The sequence below is a fragment of the Hippoglossus stenolepis genome, chromosome 14 (genome assembly GCF_022539355.2).
Source record: "Hippoglossus stenolepis isolate QCI-W04-F060 chromosome 14, HSTE1.2, whole genome shotgun sequence".
Lineage (NCBI taxonomy): Eukaryota > Metazoa > Chordata > Actinopteri > Pleuronectiformes > Pleuronectidae > Hippoglossus > Hippoglossus stenolepis.
In genome coordinates, this window is record NC_061496.1 from 1,376,245 (window position 1) to 1,400,203 (window position 23,959).

Consider the following 23,959-nt stretch of genomic DNA (forward strand, 5'->3'; position numbering starts at 1 on the left):
TCACGTTGCCTGAACGTCAAACCGTGTTTCAAACAGAAACATGCCCACGGCGCCGAGCGGTTCAAAACTGAGATTCTGAAAACAGATCTGTCATTTGATCTTCGGTTATTTCGGTTCATGTCCCATCTGCAGACATGGAGGAGGGGGTTATGATTTAAACTGCAGTCACCCTGAGCTGATTGAGACAGTATCAGGCTGATTTCCTCTTTGAATCAGCTCCCAAAACAAAACGTCCTCAAACCTCTTCTCTCTGCTGAGTAGTGCAGCATTTATCTGCCTTTACTGTGCATCTGCATTAGATCTCCCTCTCAGGCCAGGGAGGGAGGCGGGTGCACTTCTGCAGCCGTCAGCTCGTTGGACCGGCGCTCTGCTCAGCCAAGAGAGTTTTAAAATCTGGTTTTGGATCCTCGGGCCTCGTTCGCTGCCAGAAAAACAATCCACTGGATTGACGGAGGCTCTTTTCTCGCTCTGGGCCTGAGAGGAGGTGAAATTATAAGATCGTGCCTCTTTGCTGACGAGCAGAGAACATGAGGCTGAGCTCAGCTGGGTTTCAGCTCCGTGCTGTGACACGTGTGATCGATTGAGACGTGCATGTTACATTAACGTGTGAGGCGACTCTCCACGGGACGAGACAAAAGATGAATGGTGGCCCAAATGTGATGCAGCAGAGGGAAACTGGGTTGGGGGGGGGTGATAGATTACGAAAACCTGGTTTTACTTCCCTCACTGCACAACATGTTAACATGACTTCCTGTCCTTCGTCTGTCTTTTAATTTAACTCATGGTTCCTGTTGTTGTTCTTGTTATCGCCTGATCTGTTCATTGGTTTTAATTCAGACTCATTTAAAGGATTTGGATCAGAAAACTCAACATGTTGCTGAGAGTTTAATCTCAGTCCAGTTAAAAATCATCATAAGTATTAATATTATTAGTTTTACTATTAGTATTATTGGTAGTATTATATTTAATTTGATAGGGACAGTCCAGAGTTATGTCCTTTGCCAGTTCTACAAATCAAACCTTCAATAAAATAAAATTAGTAATTATATATAATTACAAATATCTGTGGGTAAAACCTGTGCAGTACTACCTTCACCATTCACACTAACTGTACTGCAAACCCATGATTAAACACTACACTCAATCAAAAACTAACCAAACAAAAGAACCATTATAGAGACAATTAGATGTGCATGTAAACTCAAATTCATCAAATATAGAGGAATGTCTGCACATGATCATGTTTTGAGTCAAGTTTTTACTTATTGTATTCCAGAACTTGTGGTTGTCATGTTTTATGTTACTCGTATCGTCTCGTTAAGTTTGGCAGACGCCACCAGGGACTCAGGACGAGGCCTCGGTCAGTTGGTGGTGATGTTGTGCGTCTGCAGCTCGACAAACAGTGAAGGAGAACTCTAACTTCACGAGTTGACACAGGCTGCAAGTCATTTTTACTGCTGGAGTAAAGATTTGTCGTTAATGAATCAGAAACTGGTGTAAACAGTCCCCGTGTCGGTGGAGTCGTGTTGTTAACTTTGATGGTCACCAGGCGTGTGTGTGCTCGTCCGTCCTCAGGAAGTCACACAACTCACAAGCTGAGTTTGTGCATCTTTTTACCTTCAGTAGAAGTGTGTGTGTGTTCTCAGCTTCATGCTTATTGTGCAGTGTGTGTCTATAGCAGCACACACACATTAGTACATTTAATTTTCAGCTTGTACAAGAAGCTCAGATCACACACAAGATTATTATCTGTCTGCCACCTGCTGGTGAAACGTGGAGCTGCAGCACTCAGCTTGTAATGCAACATCCCATAATTAGCTGCTTAGACTCGGGTCAACAGTTATTCATGATAATCAGTGTGTTGGTGGAGGAGAAACAAAGTGGTGTTAGGTTTGTGTTAGTTTAAATTCTGACTCTCACTGACTTGATCAACATATCTGAATTTCCTTTTCATGGTCCCTTTATAAAGCAGCACATGGAAAAACATATATTTTTAACTTGATTGTGTCCATTGGTGGTTTAATGTTTATGCTTCTGTCAGTCAGGTGATTATTTTACGCCTCTTTCCAGCAGAAAGGAAGAACTTTAATATTTCAGGTTGTTTGAGGAACAGAGTCTGAATGTGGGAGCGGCCGTCGACTAGTGGAACCAGAAACTGAGGTTTGAGTCCAGAGATGTTTAGATGTTATCATCGGTCGGTTGAAGTTAATGTTCAGTTGGAAGTTGCAGTTTGGTTTGTGTGTGTGTGTGTGTGTGTGTCTGTGTGTCTGTGTGTCTTTTGTGATGTGGGCTGTCCAGAGGTTTCTGGAAAAGTCTCGTCAAAGGCTGGTCCCTGGTCCACGAGCAAAAGAGTGGAGGTGGATATGAGCCCATCCAGGTCTTGTTTCCATGGCAACAGCAGGTGTTTGCAAAGTCATTTTGAAGAGTGTGTGTGTGTGTGTGTGTGTGTGTGTGTGTGTGTGTGTGTGTGTGTGTGTGTGTGTGTGTGTGTGTGTGTGTGTGTGTGTGTGTGTGTGTGTGTGTGTGTGTGTGTGTGTGTGTGTGTGAGTGAGGGGGTGAGTGAGGGTGGTGAGTGAGTGAATGGTGAGGGAGTGAGTGTTTCCTTCATTTACTGTCAAACTGAATCATGCACTCACTCTGCAGCTTTTTGGAGGAGAGGCCTAAAGTGTCGGGTTCATGACGAGCGAGCTGCCGTCACCGGGCAGAGATCCTCCACTTGCATACTGGAAACCAGTCTGTGTGTGTTTCACTGTTCAGACCAGTGTGTGTGTGTGTTTCACTGTTCAGACCAGTGTGTGTGTGTGTTTCACTGTTCAGACCAGTGTGTGTGTGTGTGTGTGTGTGTGTGTTTCACTGCTCAGACCAGTGTGTGTGTTGTGGCCACATGAGGAGGAGGTGTGGTGTCAGCGAGTGGTTAGCGTTGTGTTTTATGACTTTGTTTTGGCTCTGGGCCCGATCACACAGTCCCACTGCAGCTGCTCAGACCATTCTGCTGGAAACCATCTTTAATATATATATAACAGCTTTATTTCATACTGTCAGGGGCAACTCTGTGTTTAGTTAACTAGCTAACTTTTATTTATTATGTTTAAAGTAAAGACAAATGTATAAAAAACAGAATGTGACTTAAGAGAGTTGATTCGACCAGAAAGATCCATATCTTTATTTCCATCTGTACTAAATCAAACTCTCTCTCTCTCTCTTTACAGAAGGAGTTTGCGCCCCCCCCTCCGCTCCTCTTCAGGAAGCTGAGCAATCCCGACCTGTCGCCGGCGGCAACGGCTGCTACGAAATCCAAACTGTACCGACAGCTCAGCCAGGACGAGAGTCGGGTCCGACGCAGCAGCATGGCCATGACCGGTAACACGAGCACATGCTACTCACATACGTGTGACTACACACAGAAAGATAAACTGATGGTGTCAGTGTGAAAGTGACAAACCTCAAAATCTACATAGTGTGACTCAGAGGGTTGAGATGTGATTTAAAAAAATTAACATTTGGTTTCTCTGCGCTGACACACAAAATAACACAACTCTAAATACAAACATGTAAATGTAGGATGTAATAATGTTTGACCTCAACATGGTGTGAATGTGTCACGTTGAACCCTCCACACCCTCAGTGGACATGTGTTCATCTTTATCTATGCAGTTACCTGAGGTCACAGCTGCAGAGATCCCCCATGTTCTCAATCCTCAGCCAATCTGCCGGGTCTATAATCTGTCAAGTGGAAATCCAGCCACAGATTAACTGTCATATTTCACCAACCAGAGGTCATGTGATCACACGGACGGGAAACAGCAGCTCAGAAACGAGCGGTTTGTGTTTCTCTGGTTCCATCTTTGTATTTCTTTGAGTTTTAGCTGCAGAGGGAAAGATTCATGTTTATATAAAACATATATCTATATATCTGGATTATGATTCAGATTCACGCGATCCCAGGTGAAGTTGAGTCTCTGGCTCCGGTTGGAATATCAAACTATGACATCATGGGGTCAAGGAAAGAAGTGAAGGAGAATGTGTAAGGAGTTAGGAAACGAGAACCACAGTGTGAAGAAGAATATCTGGATTGTGTCGTGAGACAAGGAGATACGTGTCCTCATCCTTTAGAGAATTCAAGCAGCTCTTATCACGATGGCAGCTGAAATACTTCTGGGTCATTTCACTCTGTTGGGAACCTAAAGAAAAAAGCACGATTCAAACGCACCTCTGTCCCCCCACAGGTAAGCAGTTGCTGCCTCTGTCCAACAGCCTTCATGCCGGGGTGAGTCAGCTGGCCTGGCAGGGCCCGTCTGGAGCCTGCGGAGGGGCAGTAGGTGGAGCTCCTGCAGGAGCAGGGGAGGCCAACAACCTGGTCCGGATGAGGAGTCAGAGCCTGGGACAGTCTGCTCCGTCCCTCACCGGACTGGTCAGTACACAAACACACATTCACACCGACAACAACTCCACCAACTCGACAAGTCATTTCCTCTCATTTACATTTGAACACTTAACTTTCTCAAACAGAGAGTATTCGGGGGTGAGATGTTGTACTGGTGAGTTTTGTGTTTTGGTTCAGTCCAGCACATCATCATCATCATCATCATCATCATCATGGAGGATGAAGATTAAAGCAGAACACGTGGTTTACAGCTCAGACGTTCTTAGGCCTGACGAGAACTTAAACATAAAATAAACACACAGCAACAAGATCTGTGCACAAGAGTGTTTTACCTGCTCCGGGTCAGAAACAGGATGTGGCTCCAGCAAACTACTTGTGTTTGAGTCGCAGTGAGATGTGAGTTGTTGTGCAGTGACACACACAAGCAGTGGATTGTGTAGATTGTGTTGGTGTTTGGCAACTTCTAATTTCAAATTCTTCCAAAAACAAAATCCAATTTCTTAAAACTGTGTGACGCAGTAACACTGATGTGATCCCAGGTGGTTTCTGCAGCGTCACTGTGAACGAGTGTGTCGCTCCATCTGCATCTTTCTGTTAGACTGAACCTCTGCAGCTGAACTGACTGAGGATGACTCAGGCTCACACACACACACACACACACACACACACACACACACACACACACACACACACACACACACACACACACACACACACACACACACACACACACACACACACACACACACACACACACACACACACACACACACACACACACACTCACACCATCACAAAATGCAGCACTGACCTCACGTGACTGAACTGCTGCAGCCTGACTGCAGGTCTTTGTCTCTTAGCTCCACTCTGCCTCCTGCTGGTGGTAGAGGGGAATAGAGTTTAAAGCAGTGACTGTTGCTGCAGTCGTTTCCTGCTCTCATTTAATCTGTAATTAAAATGTGCTCTTCAAATTACTCACCAACAATTTAACAGTGAAGTTTTATATTTTATTTTCAGTTCTACTGGAGTAAAACAATTGTCTTCAGTCCGTTTCACAACGGTTCATCCTGGTGGACGTGAAGGAGGAAAACATGAAGCTTGATATGTATTTGGAAATCATTCAACTCAAAATGTCTATTTAATCCACTAATTTATTAATACATTCCACTTCTTCTTCTGTGAACCAGGGACTTTGGTAAAAACGCTTCAAGCATCAAAACAATTAATCCACATGAGTTCAAAATCTGGATTCTAATCTGGAGTCAGATGTTAAACCAACAGTCACCAGCAGATGGCAGCTGTGTTTAATGTAAAGAGCATCACCTCCTCTGTGTGTGTGTTTGTGTGCGTGTCTCTTTGTGTATTTCATGAGTTCCTTCATGAGTTTGGACTCATTAACTCAATAAAACATAAAAACCTCCACGGACTCGACACATATGATCCATAAATATTGTGTCAGTGTAAAAACATAAACCCGTTTCTCTGCGTCTGTGCTCGAGCTGGTTAACAAACCAGCGTAGCTCAGTTTATTTTGGCGGGTTTGAACGACCATGATTAGTTGTAACTTCCTCTCGGAGGCGAATCGGTCGATGCAGGAAGTTGTGGCCTGGATTTTCAAGCAGAGTTTCTCCAGTTGAGATTATACTGGAAGTTCTGTTTCTCAAGGGCAGGTTTATTAATGTTTTCCTTTTCTCTGCACATTCCCTCCCTCCACCTCTCCGAGCCTCCGTCAGCGGCTCTCATCGTGTTTCTCAGTAAACAGCTTCTCATGCACATCATGTTGCTGCTCAGGGTCTCGGCTGTCAGGGTTTTTACATTTCAGGCCTTCAAGCTCCATCTCATGCTTCAAATTGACTCACATTGGGAGTCAGGAGGAACAGCTGAGCCCCTCGGACCCACCGTCACGTCTCCGCTTCCTGCTCTCACACTCACATTTGAGCAAATACACAGATTTTGTACAGGGAGATTTATACAGGGTCTCTTATTTTATCTTGAAATAATTTTTTGTATTTTTAGTAAAATCTATCGTAGAGTCGAGCCGCAATATCCAGGTCCTGCCGATACTTATATATATATAAGTTGTATAGTAATCACTGTGCCTTAGTAATATACTGATATGATGGTAAAGTAAATATATATATGTTTGTTGGTGTTGATATGACATCACTCAACGCTGCTGTTGTTGGAGGATTAATGATGAAGAACGTCGGTGTCGGGGAATTAAAGGTGTTTCTGTCCACACTGGAAACTAATGGACAGAAAACACCGTCCCTCATGGCCACTGTGTGTCTTTGTGTGAATATTAGATGAAATGAATGGAGCTCGTGCGTGTGTGTGTGTGTGCGTGCGTGTGCGTGTTTCGGTGAAAACATTTGTGAACGTCCAGATGGTGTTTGCCTCTCGACTAATGGACGAGTGTCTGCTCGCTCCTGCCTCCTCGCTCTTCTGTTGAAGTGCATGTGTGCGTTTTCCTCGGGCAACAACCAAGTATCGCCTGGTAACTCCTACAAGTGCCAGCTGTGTGTGTGTCTGTGTGCGTGTGTGTGCGTGCAGCCTTTGTGTTTGCTGTACAATTACAGCTAAGTGCTCTGCACCGGACACACTGAGTATTTCAAGAGAAAGAACATTTCCATTTTTTTGTCTGTTTCCGAGCTGGGCTCTTTCACCGCGAGGCGTCGATCACTGAAGGAGTGAAACCTACAAATAACACACACTCACATTAGCATATTTATGAGCATGTGTGTGGAGGGAAGAAGAAATGAGAGACGGAGCTGCAATAGAGGGAAACCAGGGCTGAGCGTGAAAGTGGAGAACTGCTGTGTTGCTGCAGTCGGTGTGTTTCATGTCAGGTCTCCGTGAAACACAGAGACTGAGATGGTCGAGGATTCACAGGAGTCCTGAAGCAGCAGATCAGACTCAGCTTGTTGTTGTGTTTACCTCTGAAAGGATCCTCTGGTGTTTTCCCACCGAGCAGCAGTCGCTCCACACACTTTGTTCCAGACGTGTGGAGCCTCAGTATTTATGGAGCTGGTCACATTTCAGACGTTCTTTAAACAGGTCATGAGTGGATGTAATTCTATTTGATCTTATCAGTTATTTATTTTACTTCTTCTTTCTCTTTATTCTTCGTCGTCTCTAAATGTTGTTTCACTACTTTTCATCTGAGAAACACAACAATCTGCGGGATCTTCATGGACGAGCATCCAGAGATAATAAAACCTGCAGCTCAGACAGGAGAACGGCGTTGGTGTGCCGACACCAGGCCGCGGTGACGCCAGGCCGCGGTGACGCCAGGCCGCGCTGACGCCAGGCCGCGGTGACGCCAGGCCGCGGTGACCTCACCCTCCGTGCTGCGGTGCTGCAACCGGCTGACACAGCATTTAAATATACATGAGAACATGTTGAATAATTACTGGGCCCTTACCTCAACTCCTCCGCTGTGACGAAGGAGACAACGACGGAGACGACCGGTTTACGGCTGCTTATTTTTTTATATCACAACATTTAGAGATTTATATATACATCGGTCGCACAGAGTCATTTCTAGAGTCACGACAACTTAGTCATCTGGATCGCCCCCTGGTGGCTGGCTGCAGTACGACGTTAAAAAAAACTGCCTGTATCTCGGATATTGTAGCTTGATTTTTGTATAGCAGGAGGAAGTGGAGATGTGTCATACATCTTCATTTAAAGTCTAGTTGGAGACATTAAATGATATCGTCTGTGATAATTGGTTCCAGTTGTTTCAGTCAGTTTTTAATTCTGGAGGAAACTGATCCAAATGAAACCTTTTATTTCTCCGGGTTTAAGACGGTTAAGTTTTCTGAGGTCGGATGAAACCGAGGTGGTGACTCATGTTGAAGGTTGGACTCACTCAGAGGACACGGTGTACAGAACAAAGTGTGTGTGTGTTTTGTTCAGCTTCTCTCCTTCCTGCCGACATGATGTCTCCCATGCTGCTTATTTACATATTACACACACACACACACACACACACACACACACACACACACACACACACACACCATCTTGCTGCAGGCTGTCAGTTGTCCTTGTCATCAGATGATTCATTGCTAAAGGAGGAAACTGTTCTGTTCTGACTTCACCTGCTGAGAGACTCACACTCACACACACACACACACTACACTCTATATATACATGTGTACACACACACACACACCCTGCTGTTCGATGTATCTTGCTTCAGAAGTCATTTGAGAACTATAAAAAGCTTTTATTAATATCATTATTGTTAGTTTTATTTAAATTAACCTGAAACCTGCATCTTGATTTAAAGCGTGTGATGGTTGAGTGACTGAATCTGGAGACTGGAGAACGTTTATCTCCAGTATTCATCAGGAAACTATTAAAATATGAGAGTTTGTTGGATTTGTTACTGCAGCAGCTCCTCTGGTTCAGGAAGCAGAGGATCATGGGTAATATCCAGCGTTCAGTGTTGATTTAACAAAAACAGCCGAATTCTCCAGAACTTTAAACGGTGTCTTAAAATGAAATAGATTTAAATGTAGGAATTCTTTTAATTGACGTTGCGATCTATTTGAGCAAATAGGAGCTTGAAGACGTCCAGAGACGGACGTCGGCTTAAATCAGTTTGTGTGTGGACTCGGCTGTCGTCATAATGAAATCTGTTCGTTTCAATCCGAGCCAGATCTCTGTATCTTCTCCAGTGCAGCTTGCAGACATGCCTGGTCTGTGATTGTCGCTAAGCTCCCTCCGTCCTTCATGCTTCAGATTAAGGTAGAGAGCGTGTGTCGAATCCATTAATCTATGAAACAGAGAAACCTCTTCCCCACGTGGATGATGAGACATTTCACTTTCTTATATAATCTCCTGAGTCAGAAGACGAGGCTTCAAGAATTCATAAACATGTCTACCTAAAATGACCTGAAGTCGACGTGTGCTCCATCCAAACCTTCTGTTCTCTTCATGTTCTCTTCTGCTCTTAATTCTTTATTTCAATTTCTTGGTATCTGCGTATTGTTGCTGCCATTTTTCTTAATTCCCACTGTGGATCTGTCGTCGTCTCCCCGTCCACACGGCCCTCTCTTTCTTTCCTTTTCTCTTTGCTTTCATGTCCTGATCCTCTTTACGTTGACGAACGAGAGGCTTAAACTGAAGACGAGTCACTTGTCGTGTTGACGGAGGAAAGAGCCGAGTGGCTGAGGTTCAGGTGAGAGACGAGTCTGCTCGGCTCCACGCGACTGCAGCGTCCTCGTTTGAACTTCTGCTCCTCGGAGAGCGACGCAGCAGCGTTTTACTAATGAGCGACTTCACCTCAGAATAATCAGTTTTCACTTTGTGTGTTCTCACTGGTTTAATCTTTGAGGAGAAGTCAGGGTAATAGTATTCATATAATCTGGCTCCTTATCATAACATAACTCTTACACTTGCTATTCGTTAACGTTCGATGTCTTTATGTGGCCACTGGTTGCCCAGCCCAGTGTTTTGGGACTTTTCCCGTCGGCCTCTTTCCAGATGACGCAAACAGTGACTGTGACATCCTCAGGGATTGGGACTGGTTTCTCTCGGCCGTCCTGATGAGCTCAGCTCCGGTTTCTCCGGTGATGCTGCACTGAAGCACGAAATATAAGGAGGAATGCTTCCTTGAGGAACTCCGGCATCGGTATGAAGTGTGTGTGTCAGTAAATCACGTAAACTAACAAGAACGTTATTAAAGGAAAGAATAAAACCAAGCAAACACTTCACCAGAGAGACAGCTGTTTGTTTTGAAGGTGTGAAGATGAGAATGAAGGACAGACACTTGAATTGTGACATTGACTGACACATTTCTGTTCACGTCACCATCGTAGTTTCTTCTTCGTGACTTCAACACTGTGAGAACTGGATCTACAAAATACATTATACACTATTGACAGTGAAGCCACGATACTCACAAGAATGGAAATGAGCAGGGTTTGTTTTGTTTCACTGTCAAATGTGAAGGGCAGAGTCGAAGCCGGGAGCGTCTCAGGTTCTGTCTCACACCTCAGCAGACGAGAGATTCGACAACTGCAGCGGAGCATCCCGTGATGAGATGGAAAATGTTATGCAGGAGGGGGGGGTGAGGGGAAAAGAGCAACGCTGTGATGGACAGAATAAATAAATCAAGCCACAGTGTAATAACAGAGGGGGTGGAGGAGGTGAGCGGGGGGTGGAGGGGAGATGGATGGATTAGAGATGGAGGTGAAGCGAGGAGTCCTGTCTGGCCTTGTGCGCCTCCTGTCTCCTCCGTCAGATGATGGAAGCAGGAGGAAAAACATTCACGGTTAAATGGAGGAAAAACACGCTAACATGTTTTTCTTGCATATTTTAAGCTGTAAGACGTTTGACACAAGTATTTTCTGCTTCACTTTAAACAGCAGCCTGTGGTTGTATGTTTGGATCCAGTGCAACATTTCTTTAAAATACTGGATTAGCATAAGACTGTGGCTGCAGGTTCTTAAAAAGTCTTCAAATATCTGATCGTGTTTTCACCGGAGGACGTGCATGTGTGAACCCAAATGTCCGAGTGAGAATTATATGTTTACTTGGAACACGAATATTTTTACTTTTACTGTGAGTCTTAAATTGAATTAGTTGTAGCCTCCTCCTCCTAAGATGAGCCTTAATATGACTTGTTCTGTTGGGTCAGTTTATGTGAGATGCTGTTGGGTCACATGCAGAACAGGAACTTGTTGGTGTAGCTTGTGTAGCTGGTATTGTGTAGATGGAGCAGCTAATCCAGTCTGTGTGCAGGAGGCGGGACATGACGTATAAACTCTGCTGTGGAAAGATCAGTGTTGTTGTTTACAGCTCATCCACACCGGCGTCGGCCCTCATCACCAGAAGCTCTGGAACCTCCTCGTGTTTCCAAGTTGACGTCTTCGTCTTCTACGTGTACGGCTCCTCTTCTTCATCCTGAGATGTTTGTGTTCTTCCAGTTTCACGTCCGTCACGTGTTAGAAACCTCATCAACACGTCCACTCGCTCTCTGGGAAGCTTCCACACATTGTCCTGCTGTCTCCTCACATGGACATTTTACCAGGAGGCTGCAGGAGAAGGTCCAGAAAATGTCCAGAGACACTGACTCAGACGTTTGTTCTCACATGCGGCCGCTTTGGAAAATTCCCGCAGAATTTCTGGTGCATGTCTGAAAGCAGCTTTATTAAAGGCTGTATGTCTCACTAAGTGCTGACGTGTGCCCTGTTGCACCTTATCCACCTGAACCCGTGTGCCGAGGGCATTTTGACTAAAGTTTGCACTGAGTCTATTAGTGAGAAATCAGTGTGATCAATCGCTGGTGTAAAAAAGTTTATCGGGAACTTTTTACTGCAGCGTATTTTCAACTTTCAAACTTCTGTCCGTGCAGAGTGGAAGCAGCTATAAAACCTCATTTTCTCTTTTATGATCTTACTTCTAATGTCGTCCTTAATTACAAGATTTAAATGGGCTACTAAATAATTGAAGCATGTGACGGGTCTCACATTATAGCAGCTCTTTAAGCTCCACACCAGGGGGTCCAGGGGATTGATTTCATAACAAACACTTCCATTTGGCAGAATCAAGCTCTGTGCCCCGTTAACGCCGCCGCCCCGGGCTCTGTCTGCCGCTCCTCATTCGTCATCGCTGCAACCTTTACGATCTCTGCTCACGGGGACGGGCTTTAATTGGGTGAAGATGTGAGGAGAGAGTTCAACAGAGGCCCTCAAGTCACTGGTCAGCTGCTGCGGGACCTGTGATCACCACTGGTCCTCACCTGCCTCTCGTATTCATTCATCTTCTCCACTTACATGATCCTTCTCTTCAACTGCATCAACTGTTTTCTTGGTCTTTAGCTCATTGACTCTCTTCTCACTTTCACCTCCTACCTTATTAGCAGCAAAGGGCTGTTGAGTCTCCAGCCAGAGAAGTTGAGCTTCCGATGGATGGACACGTGTGTGTCTCTGTGTGCGTGTGCGTTCGTCCATGTTTATGAAATATTAACCTGACTCCAGATCTGCAGACATTCCACGACTTTGCAGCTAATAGGAAAGATTGTGCGTTCAATTTCTCTCTGTTGCTTTGTCTGCGTTTGACTTGTTGCCTCCTGCCTTCGTGTGACATTCAGCCACAGAGAAGAGACACACAAACACACACAAACACACAAACACACACGTTCTCATGCAAAATGTCACCTCCCGTGGCGAGCAGCAATTAGGGACAGACCATGGAAAGTGTGTGCATGCGATCAGTGCACAGTTCAAACAGAGGAAACAAAGCACAACATCAGCAAATCATTTCTCTGCAGTAATTAGCCGACATGAAGAGGTTTTGTTTCCAGACGTTCTTCACGGCTCGGAGGAGGAAGAAACGTCTTTCAAGTGGAAATTAAACTTATTCTATTTTCTCTTCCCTCTGAATTTTGAAGTTTAGAATAGATCTATTATTTATACGCTGGTTTTTGGTTGAGAATTCATATTGTTGAAAGTCTTACTCCTTTTATGTATCAGAGCAGAATATGAAATGGAAAGTCGACTTCTGTCTTTCTCTCTGTCTCATTCTGTCTGTCTCGTTCAGCCTCTGGATCCTGTCTGTCTTCACGTCTCTATCTTGACTCTGAACCATTGAATCAGTCGGTGAAGAGGTTGTGTCTATTTTAAGGTATCAGTGCTCTTAACTTCCCACTAAGCTGAACCAGACCCTCAGGAGACAGCCTCGGTGAAATGGATCCGCTCCTCCACGGCCGTTTGATTCCTCCTGCTTGTTGTGAATATCTGGAGATGAGACAGTTTGGGGAAGTGAACTTTTTCACTACAGATGGAAGAAACTTTGTGTGTGTGTGTGTGTGTGTGTGTGTGTGTGTGTGTGTGTGTGTGTGTGTGTGTGTGTGTGTGTGTGTGTGTGTGTGTGTGTGTGTGTGTGTGTGTGTGTGTGTGTGTGTGTGTGTGTGTGTGTGTGTGTGGATGCCTATGTTTTGATGTCATGACCACTTCAGATGCCACAGTGTTAGCAGCTAATCTGACACCCCTTTACAAAGCCAGGTGAAGCGAGAGCAAAGGCCGACATCGCCTACATGCGCTGGAAGCTGTTGACCAATCAGAGCAGACTGTGCTTTATCAGGCGGGGGGGGCCTTAAAGAGACAGGAGCTGAAACCAAGTGTTTGAGACAGAGGCTGAACAGAGGAGCTGCAGCGATGGAAAGTGATGGAGGAGCCAGTTTGTCTTTTTATTGATGTCTTCTGACAGTTGAGCAGAGCGAACGTACTGTATGTTAAACATGAGGTGGTTTTCTCTGGGTTATTTGAGGTTGAGGAACAGGAGACACACACACACTGTCCTCGTCCCCTTGGCAACTATCACAAGTTCAGAGATGTTGTGGATGTCTCGCTGTGAGATGATTCACTCACCTCTTTCCTCCTGTTGTGTTCAGCTCTGACTGAGTCTCCTGTGCAGATCCAAGGCTTCATCCTGCCCGGCTGCTTGTCTTCATTCACTTGGGGGTGTTGTGCTCAACAAGACGAGCTTAGCTTCACCCTGAAGAATCACTAGGTGTGTGTCTGTGTGTGTCTTTGTGTGTCTGTGTGTGTCCTGTGAGAAGTAACTCAGGTTTTTTTTGCTCTCATGCTGCAGATAAAAGCAGTGGAGATAAAATGTGTCTCTGGATCCCCACAGGCCTCTGTTCACTCCAACTGCAAACCAGAAGAGGGAGTACACATGTACACACACACACACACACACACACACACACACACACACACACACACACACACACACACACACACACACACTGTTGTTTCGAGTTTCATTTCGTTGCAACATTTTAGTTTGCGGTTTCCAACCAACCTCACCTGGATGAGTAACGTGTCGTAGTCCGACAGCAGCCATGATGGATCTCTAAGGTTCTATTATCAGATGAGATATTCAGCTCAATTACATGATGAGATGTTCGGTCTGTGAAATGTCAGAAAGTAGTGGAGTGGAAAACGGTTTCCTCCTAAAGTCAGAAGATATTCACTCCGTCTCCTTTGAGTCGGAGGTGAGAAGCTGAGACATGAGAATATTTGTCACATTTTCTTGATTTATCCACTGAAACAATTTATCGATTCATAAAAATGTCGTTGGTTAATGTTCTCTTGATGAAATAATCTATGAATCAACGGTGTCGAGTCTTCGCCGTACGTGTGACGGCCTGAGCTGATTGTTAATTACCTGAACAATTATTATGAATCATGACTGGTTGTACTTTATAGCTGTAACATTAACTTCCACTGTGAAGTTCAAATATGATATATAGACCACAACATCCAGTCTGTGGCCGACGTGGTGCAGTGCTCTCAGAGCCCTGTGGTGGGGGCAGTCTGGTAATGTCCCGTTAGCTAGAAGGCTAATGTTAACACACCCGGACCAATAATGACTTTCTGTCCAAATAATCTCTAACCACTATTCCTTGACCCGATGGAATACGTCACAGGTCAAGGAAAGATGTGAAGGAGAAGCCGCAAGGAGTTAGGAAAGGTGCGTTTAAATAAATACCTACTTTAATTATAGCAGAAGATACGGACAAAATGTACAGTTCTCTGTGCTGTTATAATATTAATATTATATATAATAATAAAGATTAAAAACAGAATGACACATCCAGAGAAAAGATGTTTTCAGTTTATACAGAGGAACCAGAGATGAACAAACACACACAGACACACACACACACTTACAAAAGACACACTTCTTATTGATTTCACACAAATTCTGTCCTTCAACCTGGACTCACTCAGACAGCTCTCAGTGGTCTGTTTTATTCATTGGACTGTGTAGGACACACACACACACACACACACACACACACACACACACCCCCCCACTGTGCGTCTCGGATAAGCGGCCCTGGCACTGTGGCTGAGCCATTGATTGACAGGTGGAATGATTGTGTGCAGGGATTGATTAGTGAGGTCTAGTGAGGCGGAACTTCCTCCTGTCATTCAATCAAAACAGGAAACTGAACATGTCTGATGTAGTTTCATTGGCTTTAACCATCGTGTGTGTGTGTGTGTGTGTGTGTGTGTGTGTGTGTGTGTGTGTGTGTGTGTGTGTGTGTGTGTGTGTGTGTGTGTGTGTGTGTGTGTGTGTGTGTGTGTGTTGTCTAACAGGCCGACAAACAAAACTGATTGAAGGTGAAAGGTTTGATTTGCATCAGATCAATAACTGAGTGGTCGTGTGGACGAAATATATTTTTAAAAGCGGAATAACTGTAGTAAAATAGTCCAAAATGCGAGTGGGGGGTGCTCCTGCAGTAACTCAGTGAGGAGACCTGAGCCTCCTGCTCTGCCTCTGGTTAGTTAACCTGCAGAAACACGTGTGTTGCTGCTTCTGTGTGAAGTTTTAATGACTCATTATTTTTCTTTATTTGTTTCTAAAAAGAGAAAAAGAGATTTAGAGATTTACCGAAGGTGGAAACTGTAGATTCTGGGTTTTGTGAGGAAGGAGCTCGTATTTCTTTTCTCAGCAGTACTTCTCTTTGTTTATTGTTAGTGGAACAACTGTCGTCTCGGAACAGAAAAGAAAATAACTATTTAGTAAATGTTTGAAAGGTTTGAAGAGCTCACTTTGTTTTGTAAGACGCCAAAAACTCTTACAAAGTTTATTCTCATGGTAAAAGACCAGTGAATCGTGTGTTTACTTTATTGACTCATTAATGACTTAAAATGTAAATCATTGTTCATTATTACTCAATTACATTCTATATCGTAAGAGTTTGATTACAACATCTTAGGAAATTATTATATCGTTCATATCAATATCTGACAATCATTGTCAAATCAGGTTGATTTTCTCTACTGGGAGAAAGTTAAAGAGACAACACAGTTAATTGTGATTTAAAATGTTTCTCTATGTCTAGAAACATTTAATTAATCTGAGGTCAAACAAATATTAATCCTCCTCTTTGGAAATTCATCAATATCTCAACATGGATTCAATTATTGTTTCATTTGTGTTAATTTTATCGTCCGAGTATGAACACAAGTAAACACTGTGTGTGTGTGTGTGTGTGTCTGTGTGTGTGTGTGTGTGTGTGTGTGAGTGAGAGAGAGAGAGAGAGTGTGTGAGCACGTGTGCGGTGAGCTGAAACACACACAAACACACACCAAGAGGATTATTGATTACAGCTCAGTAACTTATTTGGAAACCAGCTTTACTTAGTTTTATTAGCTCCTTCTAAACACACACACACACACACACGTGCATGCACACAAATGAATGGTTGTTAATTAGCAGAGTGAGCTATTGCCTCTCTAATGGAGCGGGGCAGGGTCGTTCTGTGTTGCAGTGATGTATGGTGTTTGGTCTGAGCCGACCCACAAGTGTCCTCTGGTCCAAATCCTAATGCCCGACATCAATCACACTAACAGGGTTACAGCACTTGCACACACTCCACGGCCTCGGTTTCCTCCTGCGCCCTCCTCTTTGTCTTTCTCTCTTTGGTCGGTCGTCCTCCATGAACCCTGTCGTTCACGTCGATCCACCCGAGGCCTTCAGACGCCCTGACTGCAGCCCTGCTGTCCAGATGTGGCTCAGCAGATGCAGCAGATACGTGATCTCTATCGAACACATTAGTTTGGAAGAAGATCCGGTTACTGCGTCTTTTTCTCCCTCTTCCTCCCTCTTCCTCCCCCTCTCTGTAAATGTAGGTTTTATGTTGCCATCCATCCATCACACTGCAAATGTATTGATCTGTACTTAAGGCTTCAATTATGAGAAGGAGACACTCGCTCCTGTGTGCGTGTGCGTGCGTGCGTGCGTAGCAAGTTGGTTTGGACTTGTGGATGCGTTTGTCTGATGCTCGTCCAAAGCATCAGATGAAGACAGATCCTGATTCAGGCTGCAGAGGTTGATACCAGGTGTAAAATAAGGTCACACAAAGAGAAGCGACTCCTTCTCAGCTTGTTTTCATGTTCCACTCTGAGCGGATGCTTCCTGCCCAAACTCGCCCTCGCAGCAGACGCCACACGCCGTCCTGAATCCTCAAGTAGATCTAAAGGACACTTGGAGGACACTGAGTCTCCTGGCTTTAAAAGAACATCTTGTGGTGTCTCGGGCAGCTGCAGAATAAAGATGCTGCAGCTTGAGGTTTAGTTCTGTTACAGATGTGTTACAAAAGGCAAATTTCTTTCTAGTTTTGTTCCTAAATGTATTAAAGTGTTAGTGAGACCTTCTGAGCCCAGATGCTCCGTCCACCTGACAGATGCTGATCACACTGCAGGATTACTGCACAGATGCCGGTCACAATAAAAGACAACGACAAGATGTCAATTGTTGTGAAACGTCCTGATGCCACAGATGTCGTTAACCACCAGGGAGCATCGGTGTTTCCAAAACTCCGTGTGAGGAGATGTGTTGCACTTCAGAGTGATAACAGTGAACATGCTGTGAAAACTGACCTCTGACCCTCAAGTTGCAGACGGAAATGTCCTGGACAAGTAGTTTAGTTCATTGAATGCTGAAAGTCCAGAGGATTCACTGAGCTGTAGTGTGCATGTTGTGTTTGTATCTGTATCTAAGAGAGTTGTGTTGTGCCTGAACCACAGCTACACTGTGCTGATGTTGTGTTGTCACTGTAACTCGTTCAGTGTGTGTTGTCTCCCTGGAGTTTTCCCTTCAGCATCAATCCCCACTTCTCCTCATCAATAGTGACCTACAGTCAAGTATATGTGGATCAGTTCCAAGCATTCAAGGACAACCTGAGTTACAGAGTCACCAGAGTAAAGTGTACCAGGAAGTATTCAGGTTCAACACACAGGCTTATTTCAATTCAGGGCCCATTTATGCTCCATTTTAGCTGATAGCCACGTATGCTGACATGTGATTGGCTCTTCAATCCTACGTATGCTGACATGTGATTGGCCTTATCTCCGCACTCATCCATCCTACGGATAGAGACGAGATGGTTGTCTCTCCGAGCAGCGGAGACGATGCAGATCACAACATCAGGGCTAAAAACTCCAACTTCAGATTCAGCCTGAAGTTGGACTCGAGTATTTCTGTGTGTTTGTTAGTTGTGTTTGTCTTGTGCATTTTTATTCAGCTGAAAAACAAGAAAACTCCAAAACTGAAGGTTAAGATTAAAAAGCCATACAAACCATAATTTTACACCTTCTGCTGTTTCCATTTAGTTTAAACTGTATTTGTTACAATAGAAAACCTTGAATCGTCGGCCAGGTTCAGACACTGCAGAACATAAATCAATTAAAATGTTCCTTTGCCTGCAATTCAAAGAGTATTCAATGCTCTTTGTCTGTTTTCCTCACTCGCTTCTTTCCTAAAAACATTTTTCATCATTCACCAGCAGCTTTTGTTGGCTTCACAAGCCACAAAGTATAAATAGAGGGTGAAAATATAAAGTGTAAGCCTCAAACAAATGTGTGCTTTGGCAGCTGGATGGCAAACTCCATTAAGTCTCTCATTAGACTTTGATTAGGACCAGAGACGTTTCTAAAGGTTTTTTAATGAAACTGGATTCTTCACAGAGAGCGTCGGCGACAAAGAGAAATAATGATCAGAAATGAAAGATGCTTTGGCAGCAGCAGGAACGTGGCGGCCAACAGTTTGGATTTTGAGAGAGTGGAGTCGTCTCCTCGGAGGCTCGTCTGGACGTGAACTGACGGGTTGGTCTGATTCTCAGCTGTTCTCACAGGATCATGTTCACAGAGTAAAGAATGAAGTGCAGAGCAGAGCGATTGTTCCTGAGCAGGTCGTTCGTGCTGTTTGTTCCTTGAACCCACTGAGGGAAATGAATCCATTGATTGAGCTCATCGATACGAAGCTCTGCTCCAGGCTGAGTCCTCGCTCCTCAAGTCAAGACTCTACGAAACCTTTGGACTGAAGCGTCACAGCTCTGATTCATTTCACGTTTTCACCTCTGTCCGTTTGTTTTGTTGTCTGGTTTGTTCGTAAGCAAGAGTATACAAAAAAAGATTTCCACAGAACTCGGTAGAACAATCTGCTGTGGGTCAGGGAAGAATCCATTAAGGTTCGGTGTGGATCTGGATTCGGGGTGAATCCAGGAGTTGTGGTGCAGCTTGAATGAATCTAAGGGTCTGTTGGGCCTCGGTGGAGGAATGTGCTCTTCTGACTGAGGGTTGAGTTTTGGTTGGTTTGTTAGTTTGTCTCCGGGATTACGCAAAAACCACTGAATGTATTTCTATGGAATACTAGACTCTGATTGGCTAGAGGCTGGGTTCAGTTTCTGCTTATTATTCCAAGGTTGACGAAGATGTTGAACTTTATATTTAAGAGCATAAAGGACTAAAGAAAACCGGATTCACACGTTTCTGCTGTAAACACAACATGGTTTAAAGCTGTAATGTTATTTGCCACTAGGAGGCAGTTGAACAGACACATCACAATATTTGACATCGTCATTAGGTTTTCATGTGATTAGTCGTCTAAACGGTTAAAATGGTTGAAACTTTGTTCTTTAAGAAGTTGACAGTGGATTTATCGGAGTGAGTCAGTGGCTGGAAACACTTAGAGTCAACCGGAGTCAACCGGACAGGAAGCGTTTCACAAAACCAAAAAACTGAGAAAGAAAAGACCTGCAAATAACATAATGAACAGTGTGTGTCAGTCAGATCCTCAGACTCCTGTGTGTTCGTAGTTAAACACAAACCGACGTCACCTGACTCGCATGGACGCGCAGACACTGAAACCCGGTCCTGCTCTGTTGAGGATGAGCTAATCCAGTTTTGACCGTATCTGCCATCTCTGATGACGGAGAGGAAATTCAATTGTCTTTCCATCTGGCACACGCCCTCCTCCTCCTCCTCCTCCTCCTCCTCCTCCTCCTTGTCTCTATCTGTGTTGTTTCAAATCTCTCTCCTCGACGTTTCCTCTTCGTGTCTGTTAGTCACAGAAAATCATCCTTCTGAAAACCTGCGTTCCGTTTGCACTCGGATTTCTCTGTTTACTCTCAGTGTTGTTTGACGGCCACATCTCCCATTTACAGCGAGTACAAGGTCTGATGGTGTGAGATGTGTGAAACGTTAGACAACGCTGATCCCTGAGAGCACGGCACTGTTTTTACAGTTGTTTATATCATGAAAACATTATAATGTCAAAGTAGATATTTTTTAAGACTCACAGTCTCACAGAATCAGTGCATCTTGCATCAACCTGCATTATGTCGATCGCTCTCTAGCTGTGTTGCCAGAAGTCAAGGCCACGCTTGAGCTCGATTCTTCTCAGAGAAGTGAAGTGATAGGTTTCTCCAGGTTTTTAGTCCCGTGTGAGTGAAGCAGCTGTGGTTTGACTCACGTCTCTTCATGAAGCTGTGAAACTTTCTGGACTCGCTCTAAATGTAGGTTCCTTCAGTGGTTCAGCCACAGACGGGGGGGGGGTCGAGGTCTGTGGATTCTCTCACAGTTTGTGGTCAGCTGCAGATCTGTTGTCATTGAAGAGTCAGTTTCATGATACAAAGACAAACAGCCTCATCTTGTTTTACGTTACTTTATCTTCTCCGATGTTGAACTCAAAATATTTACACACGTTCTCTGATGCCCCCCCCCCGCGTTTGAAGGAATGTTTGAATTTCAAGTGAAAAGTGACAGAACTGCTCTCCCATTGGTCCGTGCATAAAGCATTTGTCTGTTTCCAGTCCGTCCGTCAGGCTCTCTCTGCTCTGTCGATCCTCGCGTGTTCCCCGGATCTGTGAAATGAAGCTTTCTGTTTGTGCTGAGGAAGGAACGAGGACAGAAAGACAACAACAACAGTCCGTCTGTCCGTCCGTCCGTCCGCTGGAACTCAAACAGCTTTGTTTGTTGTTGCCACTGAAAAGTCTCCAGTGTGACTCGACTGACCGGACGATAAGCACCAACAACACAGACGTGCTTTGACCAGGAGCAACAGTGTCGCCAGCAAGGTTTTGAACTAAGTCTGAACCCTGCGGTGGCACACACACACACACACACACACACACACACACACACGCACACACACACACACACACACACACACACACACCACACACACACACACACCACACACACACACACACACACACACGCACACTTTAGCAGTGTGAACTTCTCGAGCCGCTGGTTAAACAGCAAATCCAACACACGTTGTACAGATCAGCTCAAGCAGCGGAGAGAAGATCTGACTTTGGCCGGAAGCTGATAAAACAGCCTCCAGCTGCAGCAGCCGTTTTAAGAGGTGTGTGTGTGTGTGTGTGTGTGTGTGTGTGTGTGTGTGTGTGTTGAGAAGAGCTTGCTTTCCCAATCATCCTCTTTCCTCTGATAGTAGAAACAGTGAAACGTGTGATAACAGCTTCTTCTCAGTGGTCAGACACAGAAGAGACACTTGTGTATTTACATCCAGGTTTCTGGCCAAAAATGAGAAGTTTGATATTTGATTATTTTAGCTGCTGCTCAATAAAACAGACCTCAGACGTCAGTGACCCTGAGATCAGATGTAAAATGAAAAGAGCTTTTTAAACCCTGCAGACCTCAGGACTTAGTTGAATATCACTTTCGCTTCAGGACATATTTACATTCAGAAGCATATTTACATTCAGAAGCAGTTGAGGATGAGGAGGAGAAGCGAGACAGGACATTTATCAGTCCTCTCTCTGTCCTCTGTTTGTCTCTCTATCCTCTTTTCTTGTCTGTTCCTCATCTCTCCCCCTCTTGTTCTCTTTTATCCGTCCTCTCTCCCATCACTGTGTGAAGCTCGTCCAGGCTGACTCAGCATTTTCTTATCACCCCCTTCCTCCGATGGGGAAAAGCTTTATGCAACGCTGTGTCCTTTTCTTTCCCTCCTTTCTCCTTCCTCTCATCTATTATTCCCCCCCTCTCCCTCTTCTTCAGCTTTGAACTCATCTGAGCTTCATCACAGACTCGATATCCACGATACTGAAAATGGGAGCACATTCGTTCACATGGCTTTTAGCAGCAGAGCCTGAGGGTTTGTTTGGGGGGGGGGGATCTGTGATGAGACGTCTTTTAAAGAGACAAATCAGAAGATTAGAAAAGTGAGCAGAGGCTTGGAACAGGTTGCTCTCAGTAAATATGTTTGGGATTGAATTTCTCCTGCCAGCCACTTAATAAACATATCTGAGTGACCCCATGAGCATAAAGCAGGAGATCCTGACTCCTATAGGACGCTTCTGACAGCTTCTAAGATATCTCAGGATGAGGAAGCAGTGCTGTTCAAGTAGAAGACATAGATGAAGACATCAAGCGAGACGTGAACTTCATACATCACATCCTGTCTCCGCCTGCTGCTCCGCCCCTCAACTGAACCACCTGGAGATTTCTGTATTTGTTGTGAATGCGTCTGAGCGGAGAATCTCCTGTTGTGTTGTTCATATTTAAAAGACAAACTCTGAAAGTCCGGAGCCAACTGTGCGAACATCCTCCGGAGTTCATGTCTGAAAATGTCTATAAATAATAAGACAGAAAGCTGTGAAATGTTGTTTTTAGCATCTGGATGTTTGAGTGTTTGGTGGATCCGGTGATTCTTTGTCAAACTCCTCTCATCTTACGTTTGGAGGAAAGAATCTAACGTCTGCGTTTGCTCCTGTTTTCTCAAAATGGAGATTTTCTTGCACTAGCCCCTCCCATAGCCACCGTGCTACTGCTAGCTTTTTCACTTCATTCAGTGGAAATGCACGGAACTGGTTTTGGAACAGGCACTGGTTTGTTATGGCGTCGGTGGAAAGGATGTTTAAGAATTCACAGATTTTCCACTGTACAGAAATCAATGGTTCACTCAAACTAACTCAGTTGACCTAGTTTAGATTTTACCAGCAGTGTGAAATCTTCCATAATAATTACAAATTCCCACGACGCTGCTTCTTACATCGGTATTAAAATCTCTTCCTCCTCCACTTCTGCACAAACCGGCTTCATTAAGGTGAGCAGAGCAGCCATTACTGCCTGCCTGGATGATAAAGGAGCGTCATGCTGAGAGGAGGCAGCGAGGCTGGGAACTGCTTTTCAAGGTTTGAGATTACGTGAGGTCAAAGCTCTTTCTAGTGTGTCTGTGTGTGTGTCTGTGTGTGTCTGTGTGTGTGTCTGTGTTTAATAGAGACGCTCATTTCGCCCCTCCTGAAAATCCTTCCTCTTCTGTCACGGACGGACTTGGAGAACACGGCCGTCCCATCAAAGCTCTGTAACAAACACCGTCATGTTTAATTTAATCAGCCTCTCCTGTGTGAGGAGGCTGACGCACACATCCAAACACCGCGTCAGCACAATATGCAGACAGAGCAGCACGCAACCTGTCAGCATTATGCACACACACACAGACACACACAGACACACACAGACACAGCTGCATTCTCACCACTCGGGCCTCATGTTTTTCATTCTCACTGGATTGTAGCTCAGGGTCTTGTTGCCGTGTTTCCTCCTCTTTTCGTTTTCTCACCACTTCTGTCTTGGTCTTTGTGGATAAACTTGGCCTCGATCAGTCGTGTGTTTCTGTGGCCGCCGCTGCCTCTGCTCGCACTTCTATTGTCACCAGTGTAATTCTCTGAGCTGAATGATCAGCCGGCCGGTGTCCAGCTCATCAAGCTGATGAATGAAGTGACACAAACAGGAG

General features: G+C 44.7%; 1 protein-coding gene across 4 annotated transcripts in view; it reads left to right on the forward strand.

The window, feature by feature from the left end:
* The window catches only part of mast2 (microtubule associated serine/threonine kinase 2), a 112,853-nt gene that overhangs the window by 18,370 nt on the left and 70,524 nt on the right, over window positions 1-23,959 (forward strand). For all 4 annotated transcript variants that reach the window (XM_047342807.1, XM_047342808.1, XM_047342809.1 and 1 more), the window contains exons 2-3: window positions 3,210-3,360; window positions 4,227-4,411. In XM_047342807.1, the coding sequence (XP_047198763.1) occupies window positions 3,210-3,360; window positions 4,227-4,411 (336 nt within the window). The remainder of the gene's footprint in view (window positions 1-3,209; window positions 3,361-4,226; window positions 4,412-23,959) is intronic.